At 44.2% G+C, this 18,698-nt stretch overlaps 1 protein-coding gene across 9 annotated transcripts in view; it reads left to right on the top strand.

Annotated features, from left to right (window-relative positions):
* The first annotated feature begins 3,081 nt into the window (after positions 1-3,081).
* CUNH8orf48 (chromosome unknown C8orf48 homolog) overlaps positions 3,082-18,698 on the top strand; it is a 39,947-nt gene continuing 24,330 nt past the window's right edge. For 4 of the 9 annotated variants that reach the window (XR_003572382.1, XM_027893834.1, XM_027893836.1 and 1 more), the window contains exons 1-5: positions 3,082-4,777; positions 7,091-7,234; positions 13,598-13,830; positions 15,285-15,437; positions 16,478-16,562. Coding sequence is in view for 8 of the 9 variants with exons in the window: in XM_027893834.1 (XP_027749635.1) it covers positions 4,609-4,777; positions 7,091-7,234; positions 13,598-13,830; positions 15,285-15,437; positions 16,478-16,562 (784 nt within the window). In the remaining variant the exon portion in view is untranslated. Of the gene's footprint in view, positions 4,778-7,090; positions 7,235-13,597; positions 13,831-15,284; positions 15,438-16,477; positions 17,643-18,698 lie in introns of those variants that run through there. The other 5 variants (XM_027893840.1, XM_027893839.1, XM_027893838.1 and 2 more) reach the window with 3 other exon arrangements.

The raw sequence follows: 18,698 nt of genomic DNA, 5'->3' as shown, positions 1-18,698 counted from the left end.
ACCAGGTCACTCATAATCTAATGTCAACTGTTTCAATTAAAAAAAAAAAAGGGGGAATGCTAATTAATCGAGTAGCAAGCTGCCAGGGAGGTGTGTAGTGGGAACTGTGAGGAGCTGTGTTATTCTCTGTGTATGTTGATTAGAATTTTAAAGAAAATGCAATGTTTCTCCCAACCCTATTTCCCCATTAATAACCCAGGACATGAAATCTGTCAGGCTGTGTCTTAGATCCTCCCAGATGTTGAACTCACTCAGCTTATGTGCTTGAGAGATGGTCTGCAATGTTACTGTCCTGAGAAGGAAAAGGAACTTCATCAGTGAGAGGTGAATCTCTGGGTTGCAGAGGTTTAACACACAATGCAGGTTTGGCTGAGCTAAACTTATCCTCCCTTAATTACATATTCCTGGTATGCAGCTTACTCCCACCTCCTGCAGCACAGATAATTGCCCCTTCCCCTCACATCCCTCTCTGATCACTGCTGTGGATGGAAAATGTAAAAGAAATGTTTATCACAAGGGAATTATTTTCATTCCTTGTAGCAAACCAGAAGAAAAGGGCCAGCCCCAAGCAGCCCTCACTGCAGAAAGGAGTGAATGACTGGGTCTTAAAGCACCTGAACAATGTGTAGGCTGTTTATTCCACTGGGCTTTCCACTCCACTGCATCAATGCATTTCCTCACTCTCCTGCAGCACTGTGGATCTATCTCATTACGCTGGCCAACCTTTCTTTTTATTACATACATATTTAGATGCAGCACAGAGTTGTCTCTTTCAAGAGACGTGAGATTACTGCTGAAACCATGGGCTGCACTTCATCCAATGTGAGAGAAGACAAGATGTGTCCCAAAGATTTCTGCCAAGCGGAGGCCTTGGCCAGTCAGTCCAGATACAGCATGAGGGGCTTATCAGGCTAAAACACCTCAGTGACTGCAAGTGCCAGACAACACACTGTGCATCTCCTAGAACTGGAGAATCAGCCTCTCTTGCCAAAAAGAACCTCACCAAAACAGAAAAAGTGGTATTGCCAACCTGAAATAGCAATATTAGAACAAGATCCCAGGGTACAGAAGAGCTGGTTTTATCATGATGGAAATTGTACCTGAAAATACAAGTAGATTTCATGACCTGAAATACAAACATTTTGTCTTTATTTCCATGAAGTGTCACATCTGAGGGTGCAGCCACAGTACAACCAGCACCCCAAGCCTCAGCCAGCACCTGCAGCCTAACAACCGCTGTATCACAGGGTCACTGAGGTTGGGAGAGACCTTAAAGGTCATCCAGTCCAACCATCAACCCAGCACCAACCCTGTAACCCCTAAACATCTAAACCACATCACCCAGTGGCAGATCCAGATGCCTCTTGAATGCCTCCAGGGATGGTGACTCCGGGACCTCCCTGGGTGGGGGAGTCTCTCCCTGTTCCAATGCCTGACTACCTAACAGTGAAAATCTGTTTTCTAATATCTAATCTGGATCTCCCCCGTCTCAGTTTAAGGTCATTCCCTCTTTCCTCTCACTGCAGGCACAGCAAACAGACCAGACCCCACCTCACCACAACCTCCTGTCGGGGTTGGGGGGGGAGTTGTACAGAGCGATTCTGTTGTCTTGGAGAGAAAGAATTACAAGTGTCTTGAGAACCATCTGTGTTCATCCTGTGGGATGTGATACACTGTCCTAATGGTAAAAGAGTAATTTAAAAGTAATTTACTTTAAAATTTTACATTACTTTAAAAAGTAATTAATTTAAAAAGTAATTTAAAAATTAACTGCTGTTTCTCTTGGCTTTTCTGTCCTAATGGCAAAACAGAGCTGCAGCTGACCTGGAGCGTTGGATGTTTTCAGCAAAGTCATTGTAACGCTCCATGGCCAGCCCTTTAACCCGTGTTTTTGCAATGATTTCTGATGTTTAATATGTGTAACAGGCACGGCTCGGTGTGGAGGGCCTGGTGGAGGTGCTGGGCAATCCCGCAGGGCTCCCATTTAGCCTGTTCTGCTCTCCCCGTGCCCAGCCCAGCACACAGCTGTGTGGCTGTCCTGGGCTGGCTGCTGGGCACCAATGCTGTCAGTAAAGTGCTCTTTATCCTGGTTTGGAAGGAGGGTCAGGAATTTTGGGAGTGCCTGGCGTTGCTGATTCTCCTCTTTTGGAGACTAAACCCCCCCCAGCTCCCTCAGCCGCTCCTCACCAGCCGAGTGTTTGAGGCCCTGCCCCGCTTCTCTGGGTACGCTCCAGCGCCTCGGTGTCCTTCTAAAAGTGCAGGGTCCAAGGCTGGACAAAGTGCGAGTCCCCAACTCCCTCACACCCGGAACGGTTTAAAGCAGGACCGGCCGGCTCGGGGGCGGGACAGCCGGGGCTGCCCCTCGCCTCGCCCCATCCCCGCTCCATCCCCGCCCCATCCCCGCCCCATCCCCGCCCCATCCCCGCTCCATCCCCGCTCCATCCCCGCCCCATCCCCGCCCCATCCCCGCCCCATCCCCGCTCTGTCCCCCCTCCATCCCCCCCCCTTGGCGGCCTGGGCAGCCGGGGCTGGGTAAGGAGCCGTCCCGCAGGCGGTGAGGGGGGAAGAGCAGCTCCCGCAGCCCGTGAGGGGGAACAGGGACGCGGATGAGTTATCGGACACGGAGCTGCTGAGAGAGTCCCGAGGAGGCCCTGGAGCTGCTCCAGGGCTGGATCCCTCTGCTCTGGAACCAGGCTGGGACAGCTGGGGGGGTTCACCTGGAGAAGAGAAGGATCCAGAGAGACCTGAGAGCCCCTTGCAGGGCCTAAAGGGGCTCCAGGAGAACTGGAGAGGGACTGGGGACAAGGGATGGAGGGACAGGACACAGGGAATGGCTTCCCACTGCCAGAGGGCAGGGTTAGATGGGATATTGGGAAGGAATTGTTGGCTGGGAGGGTGGGCAGGCCCTGGCACAGGTTGCCCAGAGAAGCTGTGGCTGCCCCTGGATCCCTGGAAGTGTCCAAGGCCAGGCTGGAGCAACCTGGGCTGGTGGACCAGCCATGGCAGGGGTGGGACTGGAGGGGCTTTAAGGTCCCTTCCAACCCCCTGCCATGGGCAGGGACACCTTCCACCAGCCCAGGTTGCACAGTGGTTACAGCAGATAGAACTTTACAGTTGTTGTAAAACTGTTTAAAATTTTCCATAAATAGTTTTATGTGCTACTTTATATACTTACAGTTTATTACAGTTATCTGCTGGTATTTTGACAAACAGCTGCTTTCCCTGTGGAAATGAGTGAGATATTATGAAACATTTCTCACTCAACAAGTCTTATTACTCACCAAAATTAATTTTCTTACTTCTTAACCCTCTCTATGCTGCTTGTGCAGCTGCCACTTGGGTCAGCTGGGGGCTGGAGAACTAATTCATTGTGTTTGCAATTCCTATTGTTTTCTTCAGCACACCAGACCTTAATGACCACTGACTAAGTGGTGGTGTAAGGAACAAAATAACTACTTAGTGTTTATTAATATCTCCAGTTCAAATCAGAACAATTCTTTTAGTTTTTGGCACCACATTAAAAAAGGAAACCTCTGGACTTAGAGATTTGGGACTGCAGCTGAGTTTTGGAAGTCTAAACCTGGGAAGGAAGGGCTGAATTTGTTTTAGGGGCACAAGGTCTTTACAGAGTGTGCAGAAAGATTTTGGCAATAATGGGGTGAGTAAAACAGGCAGCAGAGCATGTTCAGTAGGGAAATAGTCAGCACCTTTAAACCAAAGTTGCCTAAACCCCAAGTACAGGACAGAAAGTGCCTTTTTCTTCCTCCTATTATCACACTGGATTCCTATCTCTCTGGTGGAGGAGCTGTGACTGCTGCCAGCATCTTTCCAGACATGTTACCCGCATATTTACTCTCCTTGCTTAATGGGAGTTGGGAAAAAATTGAGACAAAATTGTTTGGGACAAAGTTATTTAGGTCCTTAAGTTCCCAGGAAGAAGAGGTATTATTCTAATTAAAAAAGGATAAAATAAGTAAGAACATAGCCTTAAAATAAATCTGTTGCATGATAAGTTTCCATCTGAGGTCTGTTTTGTGCTTGGAGCTTGTATCTGGAGAACTTTATGTATTTTTCACTTTAGGAACTTGATCCTTCATTTAAGAGCACCAGCTGGCTCATGCTTGTTGTGTTTTTTAATTTCTAGAAGAAATTTAGGCAGAACAAGGAGATTATGTGTTTTGGAGTGCTGAGAGGCCTCAAAATCTGAAAGCAAAAATTTACCATTTAATTTTTCCTTTTTTTTTTTTTTTTTTTGAAGGGGAATGCTTCTGTCCAAGTGTTACTGTAATTCAGTGCAGGTTTGAAAGGAATGCTGCCCAGGATTCTGGCTGGTGCTGATTGTTACTGTGCACTTACCCTGTGGATCTGAGCTTGTGCTTTGAAGGTGCTGCCTTGATCCAGTGGCTGAGTTGTGATTTTATCCCCCTGTTATGGGAGCTAAATGAGGTGTGAGCTGGGCTGTGACAGCTCTCCATCTGTCCCCTGTGCTGTAAGTAATCCTACCCCTCTCCCTGAGGAATCCAACTTGTTTGCTGCTGTTTTTTCTTGCAGTGTTGCCCCGTGGGGACTGTCCCTTCAGGGAGCTCTGGGAGCCACCCAAAGGGGTGGATGGAGCTGAGCCAGAGTTACAGCAGCTCTGCTTTTGACTATTCAGAAGATACCTTTGAGTCCTTCAGCGAGGAGATCAAACCATCTGGCTCCTGCTGTCCCCCAGAGGATTGGGAGGGCTCAGATGTGTTGGAAAGCACGTCATGCTTGGCAGCCCAAAGTCATGCAGGTATGAAGAGCTTTCTCTCCCAGACACCTCCTTTCCCAGCCTCACAGCAGTGCTCTGGGGACTCAAATCAGCAAAATGAACATGTGAAGATGGCACCCAGGGTTCCTGCCGTGCAGAGGAGCAGACCCTTGGTGTGCTGACCAGCTCTGTGCTCCCAGGGTTCGCCAGCAGCTCCGCGTGGAGCGATTGTGGCCGTGGAAACCCTCCCTCTGTAATCTCCTGATGCTGAAGTTCTGTTGGCATCTTGAAAAAAAACTTTCTGTGAGTTGTCTTGAATGAGTTACCACATCTGAAAAGTAGCTGGGCTGTAGAAGAAGTCTTCCAAGGGAAAGCTCCAGGGTTTGAAATACTGGGGAAGGCTCGATTCCCCACCCAGCCTGGCCCTGAGCACTGCCGGGGTGGGGCAGCCTCAGCTTCTCTGAGTGGTGAGGAAGCTGCATTAGGTGAGGGATAAAGCAGCTAAATGTCCTGGTAGGATTTCTTTTCTCTCTGTAGGGTTCTCTGTCATTCTTCTGTCTTCTCCTTTTCTCCGAGTTTGGTCTGGTAAATCTTGTGAGTACTTATAGAGATGAATAATTTTTTAATTCAGTTTGGGAGCTTGCAGCATATATAAACCTTATAGCTTTAAAGATTAGCTACAACACTTTTAATGTATTTTTAAAGGTAGCGTAAACAAGATTTATTTTAATGTCTATTGACTGTTAGTTTTGTGATCTGGTTCTGTTCAGTTCAGCTTGGTCAGCTGGCATATACCAATTTATAATGTTAATTATATATTATAATATCTATTTTATATATCATAATTATATATAATATAATAGATAGTGTTAATTATAGTTACTAACTGTGGTTTCATATTGGGAAGCTGTTTCTTTTCCTGCTGTAGACAAGTCCAGTAGAGATGTTCCTCCTGTCCCTCATCCATCCAACATTTTACTTGAGATTTGCTCCACTCTACAGTAATAACTGGCACCATTATCATTAGGAATCTTTTAAAGATACTTTTTAAGCCTGAAATTCCTACCGTGGAGGCCAAACTTTGCTGTTAAATACATATCCATGAATGTAAACCCTGTTTATGAGAGCACAGAATTCAGCACTAGAGATCAGTGCTTCAAAAATGGGAATACAGAGGTGATCGTTGTCTTGCTGTCAATTCATGATACAGTCCTATAATTGAGCAGTGTCTGACTTGTGTTTTTTGCTTAAAATTTTTGTAGTTTTACAAATGATATGTTTTAATCCCTCCCCCCCCCCCCCGAAATATAACAAGATTCTTTAAATTTTTCCATGTCTAACGATTGAAATCCTTATTTCTGATATCAAGGAACACATGTTAGGAGTCATCCTTAGTTTGTGCATAGAGGTTTCTTTAATAAGTGTTACCACTCTTTATCTCTACAAGGTTAATATTTCTTAAAATCAGAGTCTTCTGAATGCTCTCAATTAAATGAGAAACTGGGGAATAATTCACAGAGAATTTTTTTGGGGGGGAATTGATTGCTTTCTGTGGTATATATTTTCCTGAGAGCAATATATATAAATCATAAAACCCACAGAAAGCCTGTCATGCTGCTGCTCCCACAGGGACACGTTATTTCCTTGTCTAAGCCCCTGGAATTTGCTGATAGAACCCTGAAATCAGAGCAGGGAGATGAAGTGCTCCCTGTTCTGAGTTGGGGCCATGCCACGTGCACTGTGCTGTCACTGGCAGGGACTTCTCAGACCTTCCAAGTGTTTTGTCCTTTCCCAGCCCTTTGCTTTGACATCTTTGTGTCTCCTCAGTTCCTGCAAAACTGGAGTTCCCACAATCCCAGAACGTTCTGGGTTGGAAGGGACCCACAAGGATCACTGATTCCAACTGGAACAAGCTGGAGAACAAGGAGCCGATACAGAATTTTCATTTCCCTTGTGCCACCTGATTTTGCACTTGGATCAATACCCTGAGACAGCTCAGCTGAGTTCCCAAGAGCTTGTGGCCATGAAAGAAAGGGCTGCAGATAACTGATAGGGCTGAAGGAGGGAGGGGAGATTAACGTGACATTACAGGTCAAATGGGGTGTGTGAACAGGCTCCCATTTTCTCAGTGAATCCTGGTTCGGTGGGGTGATGAGGACTGAGCAGTGGGAGGGATTTTAAGGGAGAGAAGCTTGTTTAGCTGAAATCCCTGGTCTCATCTGTGTATTCCCATGGCTTGGGGTTTCTTTTCCCTCCCCAGGGCAAAGTGGTCTGTTCCAGTGGAGCATTGTTTGCTTTTCTGCACTCCTGGTTTCCTCACAAGGTGTGTCCAAAGTTGCCTTTTTTTCATTGCAGAGGAGCAATCTGAAGGAGTGGATTCTGCAGCTCTGGAAAGAGTTGCCATAGGAAAATGGATTGATGCCATGGGAAGTTGGAGAGATCTGAAAAATAAAGAAGCTGAGGTTAAGCAAGACAACTCTGTCATCGAAACTCATGCTGGTGAGTTCAGTTGCTTCAGTAGAGGTTGTAATAATTTCTTCTGAGAGGGGATGTAAACTTTAACTGGATTTAAATTTTATATACGGGCTATTAAGCCAGATAATTAGCCAAGTAATTAAATACAAAGTTTCTCTTTTAGGCTTCCTTGGAAAGCAGTTTGTCTCCCATACACACATGGGTTTGATGCTCCTGATATATTGGCATTACCAAGGGATGCATTATCACAGAATTGGGATAAATGCATTAAAAAATGTACCCACATTTTAAATTTAACTGTAATCCTCACATTTTACTGGAGTGTTAAGGTTTTTTTCTCTCCAGCTTTCTCTTTCAGCTCCAGTACCAGTACAGGTATTAGAAGCGTGGAGTTTTTCCCTCCAAAATAAACATGACTTTGGAATTTATTGTGTGAGGTGTTTTTCCCCTGTTAATCAACTTTGTGGATTATTGAGTTACCTGTTTGCCCTGTTTTAATTCCCTTCCCAAGCTGAGGGAGGCAGCAGGGCACCAATTTTGGCCAGAACAATGGAGCAGCTTTAACCACCACAATGATGGAGTGTGTGGAGGAGGAGGAAAAGGGAAGGGAGGAAGGAAGAGGATGCCTTTCCATGTACTGGTTACACAAGCAACTGGGAGAGCAGATGGTGGGATGCAAGTCCTGCTAAAGTCTCTCTCAAAAGTGTGTCAGAGATGCTATTTTTAATTAAAAAAAAAAAAAAAGAAAAGAGCAAGAAAGCTGTAAATTGAGCAAAAAATTAGTGGAAGCAGACGGGGAATCTTCCTCAGTCTGTGTGTTCACGGGAAGTGAACAAGCTCAGGAGTTTTGTAGGTCACCTGTAAGACTGATTAACCAGGAGATCCTCCTGCCTGGGCACTTTGTGGCACAAACATCCTCAAACCATCCTAGAAAAACAGGAGCTAAGGTCATCTCTAGGCTATTCTTAATTGTTGAGCTCATTGCCAGCAGTGGTGAGTCAAAGCTGTGAGTTCCTGACTCATCTTCTGCATTTATCCTTGTGTTCCTGCTTTCCCAAGGCTGCTGTGCAGGCTTTTGGTAGAGCAGCTTATCTGTAGTAGAGAGGCTTGTCCTGGCCAGCTCCTCAGAGCTGATGTTCCTAAAATACCTCAGAACCCCGTGGCTGATTCATGGAGAAATGAGAAGGGTCCTGAGGAGCTCCAGAGTGGCTGAATGAGGGAGGAACCACACTTTGAGGTTGAGGACGTTTTCCATCTCTGCTTTCCCTTGAAAGTTGCACTTGGGAGATTTTACTCATAGAATCACTTCCAGATTTTTGTGGTTCTGCACAAGGGAATGTTCTGCCTTTGGTGTATGGATGCTGATGGCTAAGAGAGGCCTTGAGCAGTTCTGTGCCATTCTCTAGTGCTGATTTATGGAGATGTTGCCTTCTGCCTGTGCTGTCCCTTGGCATTGTAACAGCAGTGCTCCCAACCACATCAACAGGAAGAGCACAAACTGTGCTTCATGCTTGTCCATGTTATCCCCTCACTCCGCAGCAGCAACGATACTTTAGCCATGGACAGCATTTACTGCAGAATATCGATATACAAATGAAATAATGCAGAGCAGCTTTTGCACACTGGCATCTACAACTGCCTCCTTCTCTGACTCAGTCACTCAGTGCTCAGGAGCTCCCAAGCCTTGTGCTGTTTTAGCAACTTGGAGATTTTTTTAAAAAATATAATAGAAGATGAGCTCACAGAACTAGATTTGCTGCACATTGAGTCCCCTCAGTACACTCAGCAAAGTGAATTATGTGTGCACTGAGCATGCAGGGTACTTCTGAATTTGTCTTTGTAATAGACCCTTTTTCCTTATCCCTATCACTAACAGAGAGGGGGAAAAAAAGTTCTGGTTTGCCTATGGAGATGTCCTGGAATGTGATTCTTATTTCTTCCTAGTTTTCTTTGTGGGCTGGAAGAAGAAAAACCTGAATGCTGGCCTTGGGGGAAGGGAGAAATTTTTGTCATGGTTCTATTTCCTCTTCTCTGTTCCTCTTCCCCCAGAGTTATTAGGCAAAATGCATCACCACGTGACTCTAAATCCCCAATTCCATATAGATGACTCCAAAGATCTTTTTAGTCATCTTTAAAATTTACTCAGCAAACTGCAATTCTTCAGCTTGGATCTGTCTGAAAATTCAAGTGGGGCTTTTTAACCCCAGGAGTGGTGCTGGGCTCACAACTTTGGTCTCACCATACATGAAATGCTTTGCTTGTTTATTTTCCACTGCACTATTGCTGTCAAAAGTGAGAGAGCCTGAGATGTTAATGTATGTTATTTGGAGGCCAAGAAATGTTTGAGCAGCATCAGTTTTATGGCTCAGATGCAGTTCAGTCACTCAGTTGTTATTGTTACTGTGACTGTGCTGTCAAGCTAAAAGTGAAAAAGGCCCTGAGATTCCAGACTTGTCTTCTGATTCTGTAGTTAAGTAGAATTAACATGGGCTGGATGTGGAAATTCCAACCAGCAACACTTCTGTGGAAACCCTGCTCTGGAGCCAGGCTGGGACAGCTGGGGGGGTTCACCTGGAGAAGAGAAGCCTCCAGGGAGACCTGAGAGCCCCTTGCAGGGCCTAAAGGGGCTCCAGGAGAGCTGGAGAGGGACTGGGGACAAGGGATGGAGGGACAGGACACAGGGAATGGCTTCCCACTGCCAGAGGGCAGGGATGGATGGGATATTGGGAAGGAATTGCTGGCTATGAGGGTAGGGAGGCCCTGGCACAGGTTTCCCAGAGAAGCTGTGGCTGCCCCAGCCCTGGAAGTGTCCAAGGCCAGGTTGGACGGGGCTTGGAGCACCCTGGGCTGGTGGAAGGTGTCCCTGCCCGTGGGATCGAAACCATTCCATGATTCTACGATTCACTGTGCTGGAGGAGTTTAATTTGCTTTAAATTCCTATTTGTGAGAAATAACCCAATAGTTCAGCCTGGTTAGGTCAGTTCTGTGTTACCTGCAAGGATCTTTCACAGACTGTTTGCTGTCAGCATGTTACCCTGACCTGTTGCACTTAGCTGTTCAAAGCACTTCAGATAATCATGAAGGTCTTTAGATGCAGAGGGAAAATCTTTCTGAAGAGTAGTTACCAATTCCTGCCTTGCACAATTCTCTCTTTTTTCCTTTTTTTCTTCTTAAAATAGAGTATCAGTAGAGCATAATAGCAAAATGCCTGCCAATTTTCCTATTAAAGTTAGTTTCAAAGGGAAAGGAAACTCAGGAAAGACTTTCCCTCTTTCACTCCCTCCCCTCACAGATTTAAAATGTCACAGAAAGCAAAATTTATGTAGGTCACTTAGTTACAAAGCTCCCAGCAGGGTTTGGGGTGTAGACATGGGGATTAATTTATCTCTGGTGGTACACACCAAGGCTTTCTGTCATCACAGCAGCTTCTTGGGCCAGTTTGGGGCTTTACTTCCGAAATATTCCATGTTTTGTGACCTTCCTGCTGCATGAGAGGTGGCTCTGACTCGATGCCTGTCCTGGTGGAACTTCTGCTGCTCCTGTCAGCTCTTCTGCCTCCTCCCTCCTGCAGTCACCATCACTCATTTAATCATTCTTGTTACTGTGACTGTGCTGTCAAAGGCCCTGAGATTCCAGACCTGTCTTCTGATTTTGTAGTTAAGTAGAAGTAACATGGGCTGGATGTGGAAATTCCAACCAGAAATGGAAACCCTGCTTGTAAGGAGTTCATTAATGGAACTGGGAAAGAAGGAGTTTCTTCCAAAAGCCGTGGATTGTGCAGGGATCTGCCCACTGTCTGCTCCCTGCTGTTGCTGCACAGTGAGGAGGGTGTGGGGAGCACTGGCTGTGCACCAGGACAGTGTCCTTGTGGAGCACTGCAGGGATCCTCTGTGGGCACAGGGCAGGGACATTTCAATCTGCCACCCCAAATGGAGAAGGATCTGAGATGAAAAGGGGGGAATATGTGAGAGACACCAGGAATAAAACCAGGCAGTGCAGAGCTGAAGGACAAGTAAACCTTCTCCACCTGGGAGAAAACTGGAAACTGGGGTCAGTGTGCAGAGAAAAACAAACTTTCCCCAATTTAACTGTGTGCTGACTTTTCTCATTGGTTTTTTTTTTTTTGTTCCTATTTCAGAAAAATTATCATCCTTGATAATTTTTATTCTCTCTGGGATTACTGTTAAATGGAAATTAATATTAAGAAGTAACTTCAGGAACGGGTTGTGCAGGGAGATTTAAAAATTGCTATTCTCTTTGCTGGTGTTTTTTTCTGATGTCTGTAGGTGCAGATGAGCAAAGCATAGAATTCATGCATTATTAGAAACCAATTCTTAATAAAAATGCACTCCTGTATGTCAGGAGAACCTTAAGTGAATTAATTAGCCTGGTATTAAATTGTCATAGTCCCCAGGGCTTTTACTTATGGCTTTGAGTACTTAAATGCTTTTGTTCTGGGTTTTCCTCCCCCCATAATGGTAACTTTTAAACTTTTTAATTAATTCTATGTATAAATGAACATGCCCCTGTTTTTCAGTGTGATTAAGCCCAGAAGTGGCACATGATTTGCACTGTTTTACATTGCAATAGTAAGGAAAATCACCTGCTGACTGAAATGCTGGATTCCACTCAAATGTTTATGATCCTACAAAGCAAATTTGTTTTCATTAAATCACATTTTAAGGTATTGCTTTTCATTATTCATCTGTCTGTCTTTGCCTAAAGTCAGTTGGATATATCATCTTCTAAGGAGGAGAGAACTGCTCTGTGGTGCCCGATTCTGAACTGGTAGTTGTACTTAAATGACATATTTCCCATATTGTCCAGGCAGCAAAGCTCACTGATTCCTGCCTTGCCTTATGCCCTATAAACATCAGGTGCATTCCTGAAGAGATGCCCTTGCAGAATTCCACAGCTCTGGCTTGTCTCCTCAGGGCTGAATTCATCCCAGAGCATTTTGGGGCAGTTCTCCATTCCTGCTTTTTTAAGGCTCTGTGTTGTGGTTCTGCCAGGGTGTCCCATGGCACTGCAGTGCCAGTGGTTGTCAGACAGGCACTGTGGAACCTGCAGGAGAAATAAAACTGAATTTAACCCTGACAGGGGGTAAAACAATGTGGAGGGATTGTTTAAATTCTATAATCAGGCCAGGCAGTGCTGCACAGCCTCATTCCATGCTGATGCCCATGAAATACTGTATTGATTGTGGTTTAAGCCTGTGGAAAATCCCCCAAAAAGCGCTGAATGAAGTTGTAAATCCATCCCAACCCGCCCATCTGAAGGATAATCTCGATTTTATTTATTTTTATGTGCCACTGGGAAGGATAAGAGGAGATGAGAGAGGGGAAAATGTTTTTTAAACAAGATCTTATAAAGAAGTCAGGAAGTGATCGTCGAAGCTTTAGGGGAAAGTATTTTCTGGTGGAATTGCCTTTCCCCAGAAGAAAAAGAAGTGCCTGGCTGAGGTTGTAGGATCTGTCTGAGCTGTTCCAGTGACTTCCCCAGCCACTGCCTCTCATTTGTCTTATGAATTGCTCCTCAGAGCTCCCAGATGAAGAGCCCTCTTTAAATGTGAACTCATTTTGGTTGCAGTTTCAGGTAGGCAGAAGCCAAATCTGTATGAGGCAGTTATTGAAAGGCAGTTTATTTAGTGTCACAGCATTTAACTGCTGATATTTAAGCTGTGTCATTAGTAGCCTCATTCTTTCAGGTTCTCATCTCCTCCCCTATTTGGAGCATAGTCATAGAGACATTTATTGTGCAAGTTCCTACAGTTCTCACCCAGATTTTATATTTATTTTTCTTATTTTTCTATATATAATATAGAAAATATATATTATATAACATATATATAATATATAAAATATAGAATATTGAAATAGATAGAAAAAAATATAATCCATCCTATCCCACTCATCTGAAGTATAATATTCATTTTATTCATTTTTGCATGCCACGGGGAAGGATATGAGAAGATGAGAGAGGGAAAGATGTCCTTAAACATTATATTTATATAAATATAAACTTATATAAACTAATGTATAAATAAATATACATTAAGGAAATACGTAAAATATAAATATATAATATGTAATTTCATACTATATGATAAATAATTTATTATTCATATCTGTCATATAGCTAATATTTCTGTAGCCAGTATTTCTATTTTATTTTATATCTATAAAGAAATATATGTATATAGATATAGTTATATATATTTATATATGTATAGATATAGATAGATAGAGATATATAAATAGATATAGATATATATCTATATCGATATATAGATATATATCGATATAGATATATAGATATAGGAAGGAATTCTTCTCTTTCCTTGATACAGTAATTGACTTTTTTGTTTTGTTGACTTATTCCTGACAGAAATTCCTGAATTATTTGGTGGAGAACTGTATGCTCTCAGGTCCTTTTGCGCCAGGAAGATAAATGGGATGAAGCAGCAGCTGAGCCCTGAGCAGCCAAACGTGGGCAAGGCAAGGAAGCTGCAGGATGGAGTCCCAGCAGGGAAAACTGGGACCAGAGCTGGGAACTGCGTCGTTCCTGCTCGGCTGATGAACAGAATCCTCCTGGAAAACACCAGAGAGACTGTTAAACAGGTGAACACCAGGGAGCTCTGGGCTAAAGCACTGGGTACTGAAGCCATGCCATGAGCATCAAAGCAGGCAGAGCTCAGTGATGCCACACTCAGGCCTCTGAAAGAGCTTCTGGGCTGATACCCCAGCACTGATGGGTCTCCTTCCTTACACACTCTGCTAGGAAATAATCAAATCATCATCCAAAACTGCCTGCTGATAAAGTAATGATGTGTGTGACTGAGCCAGGCTGGGATCAGCAGTTACTGCACACACAGTAAGCCCTGGATCAGCTGAAGAAAAAGCCTTGTTTGCCGCTTATGTTGGTACCAGTTATTTATCAAATTATTCTGCATATTATTTGCTGTGAAGTCTCTGTGATTCCAGGATTAGAAGAATTCCAAAGGCAACCCCCCTGCTCACAGCTTTCTTAGTTATTAGGCAATATTAAGAATTAGAGCAGGTCCAAGAAAATCTTGGTGAGCTCAGTCCCTTGATTAAGAAACATCTCTATCACCTTTACCCAGTTCCAAGTGCTTTTCTTTTTCACCAGCCCAGTGGTTTTTCCCACCACAGGATGGACTTTTTGCCACAGCTCCTCCCGTCCCTCTGTAAAAGTAATTAAAGTAATACTTTTTAAAGTAATACTTTAAATTCAGCTTTGGTGTGAAAATTATTTCTGTTTAAATCTGTCTGTTTAAATTATTTTGAGATTTCAGCCATCTTCATTGTTTCACTGCATTAACGTTAACTTGCCTTCCAAATGTTGTAGAATTTTTGCTTCCTCTTTATTTGTATTATATTAGAAAATATATTTTCTAAATATTTTATATTAGAAAATATATTTCCTAAGAAAAGTAACTGCTCTGTTTGCTTCTGTCTTTACCTCCACACACATTTTTGTGCAGAGAAAAAGTCAAGGAAGAGAACAGAGAGGCTTGAGATATGACTTGCCAGGGTTGATTCTGCTGATTTTGGAGCAGCTTCCTGTGTTTGTGTAGCCAGATGGAATCAGAGTCAATGAAATCAGATAAAACTATGGATATTTCACAAAAGCACAAACACTGGCATTTGTGTAATGCTGTTAAATGCTCTTAAGTTTTCAGGGTGGATGAACTAACACAGGGGTGGGACTGGTTATCTTCCAAAGGGAGCTGTAGGATTTTGTTTGTAGGATTCTGTTTGTATTCTGCCTCAGAGCTGCATGTTTGAACTAATTGCTTCCCGGTTTATTTGCTCTTAGAATTTGTGAAGAGAAGCACAACCTGTGGTTGGTGTGGGAGGCCTTGCAGACACTGCCAGCAGAGGGACAGGCATGTAGAGATGGTGGAGTTATTGCTGACTAGGAAAGAATTTGCCTAAAAAGCCAGTTTTTGTCTTTAGACAGTCCCTCTGTCTGTATTTTTACTGATCATTCTTAAGGAGTGCCATCTCACTGGGACAGACACTGCTCATTGCACCAAAGTCTCCTCTTCCAGGTGACAGAAACCCAAATCCACGAGGCTTCTTCATGCCCTGACTGCCAGAAGAAGGAGGCAGAGCTGGCCAGGATTGCCTTTGTCAGGCAAAAAAAGACTCTGATGGAAAGTGCTTTAATCCAAGAGAGACTGGAAGAACAGATTTACTCCAGAGTAAGCAAATATTGTTAAAAAGATGCGTTAAATAATGTTTTATTAATATTCTGTAAGTGCTACAACCAAGGGATCTGCAAGGCAGATTTCCCCCTGATTGCTGGCAGTGAGATCAGAGTGACCCGAATATTTTGACAATTAATAAAATGCTTTAGGACCAACAGAGTGACCAAATCACCTGAGCCTGCCTGATTTATGGAAGCTGAAGGTCATTCCCAGGATGTCCTAGAACTGGTTCTGGGTCTCTCTTGGTTTTGCTTTCTGATGGGCTGCAAGACAAACTGGTAAATAAACTGGTGTGATAGCAGGTAACTGGGCCCATTCTGGCCTTCCTGGCTCATCCTTTGGGGTAGGAGTCTTGGAATAGGACCCTGCAAGATGTTATGGAGGCTGAGACCTTCTGGAGACCCTGAGATTTCTTCTTGGAAAAACTGTTTTCTGTCTGTGCCAGTGTCCCAAGGTTGAAGCTTTAGTGGGAAGTGCCTCTGGAGCAGATGGGAGGCAATGGAGCTGAGAGGCACAGAATTCCTTGGATCTTTCTGACGGAAGAGCTCTTCTCTCCCTTCTTGAAAGGGAGTCAGGTTGTTCCTGAGCAATGAATGAGTAGTGCCTTTCCGAAACTCTGAGATCTCTTCCCATGTTGTTGAGCAAGGTGGGAGTTTGTGTTGTACCACACATTCCCTCTTTACCTTATATTTCCACTCTCCTGATTTTTGACTCTCACTCCATACCTAAGATTGAAGAACTTGAGTATCAAGTGAAGCTTCACTTTTCTTCTTGTTTTCCTCCCTGCTGCCCTCAAAGGCCACCTGCTTTTCCTTTCCCCTCCTTGGGGAAGAAACCTGCTTTATGGAGCAGATCACTGGCCATGAATGTTTAAACAGGACCCTTTAAAACGGGACCCTTTAAACCCCCCCAAATTGTGCTGCTGAAGTGCTGCCCACCCAGCTGCCTTAGAGGGGCTGGATGGAGCTGCAGGTCTGGGATACAGGGCATGAGAAATGCCAGGAATACAAACCCATGTTTTCTTTCTGTTTCAGGATGTGCTCACACTTCTAGGAGAAGCCCTCAGAAGCTTTCCCAAACCTTCAGAGGATCCCAGGGCTTTGTGGCAAAGGCTGGAAGGTTAGAAAATGTGAGGCCTGAAAGTGGTAAAATGGCTCAAGGACATAAAGAGGTGGGAGAGTTGCACATGGAATACCAACTATTATGGATATAACCTGCTCTGGCAGTGATGAATGGGGTGGTGGTTTAATATTCCTGCAGGTGGAACCAGATATGTCCAGCATGTTGTGTCTGGGTTCTGAGTCAACTCTTCTTCTTCCTAAATGCAAATGTTGTGATATCTTTTAATCCATCTCTATATGTTTTTCGAATTACAGAAGGCAAGAGTTTCTATTATTAATCTGGCAAGTAATAAATATTGTTTTTTGTGGGATTGCTGTGGGATTTCAGAGCAGCTCACAGCTGCTTCCATCCGTAAGAAAAATGACTGATTCCGTTTTTCGGGGCAGGGAGGTGTAATTACTGCAGTTCAGCTCAGTCTTTGCCCACTGTCTCATGTTAAATTGAAAGTGAGGGCCCCAGGTGGAGGAGAAAAAAAGCAGGTTGCAAAGTAACTATAGAAAGCAATAAAATGAAAAGGGGTATTTATAGAAGTGAAATAATGAGACTATAACAGAATTTAATCAGCAAGGCAGCGGATGGCAACAGGACGAGAAATGATAATAAATTAATCATGGAATCGGTGGAGGAGAGGTGTCCAGGAGAGAAAAAACAACATGGATGAAAATTGGAATAAGATGCTGAATAATATTTTTGCCTTGGAATTTGTTGTAATTTTTCAAGATGACAAAGTCACTATCTTTGAAAGAATATATCTGGGCTTCAGGACACATGCAAATAAAATGGCTTTGTGCTGGGAGTCTCAGTGGGCTGGACACTGAAATAATTTTCCTAGTGCCTCAGAAGCCTGAAGCTGATGTGTGGGCACAGCACCTTTGGGATCAGTGATGGCAGCAAGAGCTCGTCCCGCTGCTCCTGCTGGGACCTGATGGCCTTGTGTGACCCACAAAGTTCCTGCCTCTCATCAGTCTCCAGCTTCCTGACTTTTAGGTCTCTGGAAATCTTGAAGAAATATCCTTACCTGTGAACTCTCCCTGAATTTTTGTTACAAAGCAAAGAGGATGAAATCTTCCCGTTGCATTTGATTTTTTCCCATTTTGGGACAAGAAAAACGCATTGTTGAAGTTGGGTTTGTGTTTTCTCCCTGTGTAGTTGTTCCCTTTTGTGTGCTCTGTGTTTCTACAAGTGCTAGAGGGCTGTTTAGCCTCTTGCTTTCTCCTCCCACAAATCAGTGGAAAACCTGAAGAGAAGTGCTGGATATGGAGGTGGGTGTGGGCAAAGTTCTGCCTCTTGGTGCTTAAAAAACCAGCTGGGAAAGATTCCACTGGGAGCTGATCCTGAGTGGGTCAACCCCCCCCCGCCCCACACACACACAGAGCCCTGAGTTATTCAGAGCTGGTTGTTCTTGCTGCTTGCTCAGCTGCTTGTTGTGGTTTCTTGCAGACAGGTTTAATAGTCCATCAGAAATGTTCCTCTAAGCTTGGCTTTCACTCTGAGCTGTCACTGCAGATTGTGGGGTTACCTGGGGAATGAGTAAACTCTGCTGGTTTCCTCCTCTTCCTCTGGAATCCTCAGAAATGTTGAAATCCCTTCCAGTCTCCCAAAGCTTTTCTTTCTGGATGCTCCATCACTGTTCCTTATTTGCTTTGCCCTGCACTCCCTGTTTCTCCTGAGCCTTTGGAATTCTTCAGCCATCTGCAAACACGAGGCCAAGGGCTCCCAGGGTTCCAGGTGGAGTCTCAGAAGGGCTGGCAGGCGAAGGAGCTGAATCCTCTGAAAGTGTCATTTTGTTGGTTTTGCCAATGAACACAGGTTTCATCCCTTGCAAAACCCACTAAAAGGGAGCTCCAGGACTCTTCTTAAGAACACAATCCATATATTTTGGCATTTTTCCTTTCATAGAAGCTTTGTAAAGATACTGAAATCCTTCTTTGCAGCTCCCGTGGAGCCCTCCTGGAAAAGCCCTGAACTGTGAGTTATTTGGGTTAGGAGGCTGACAGTCTCTGTGTGTAGAGTAGCTGTCATGCTCACACACAGTGACTGCACAGCTCTTGTTTGTATGCATAAATGTTACAAACACAGCTCAGGTAACTCCTCTGAAAAATCAAAGCAGATTTTGCTGCTGCCTCTTGGATG

Source organism: Empidonax traillii, unplaced genomic scaffold, assembly GCF_003031625.1.
Source record: "Empidonax traillii isolate 1590-97213 ecotype Southwest subspecies unplaced genomic scaffold, ASM303162v1 scaffold407:size753175, whole genome shotgun sequence".
Lineage (NCBI taxonomy): Eukaryota > Metazoa > Chordata > Aves > Passeriformes > Tyrannidae > Empidonax > Empidonax traillii.
The sequence above is the reverse complement of the archived record's forward strand: the minus strand, read 5'-3'. Positions and strand labels throughout refer to the sequence as shown.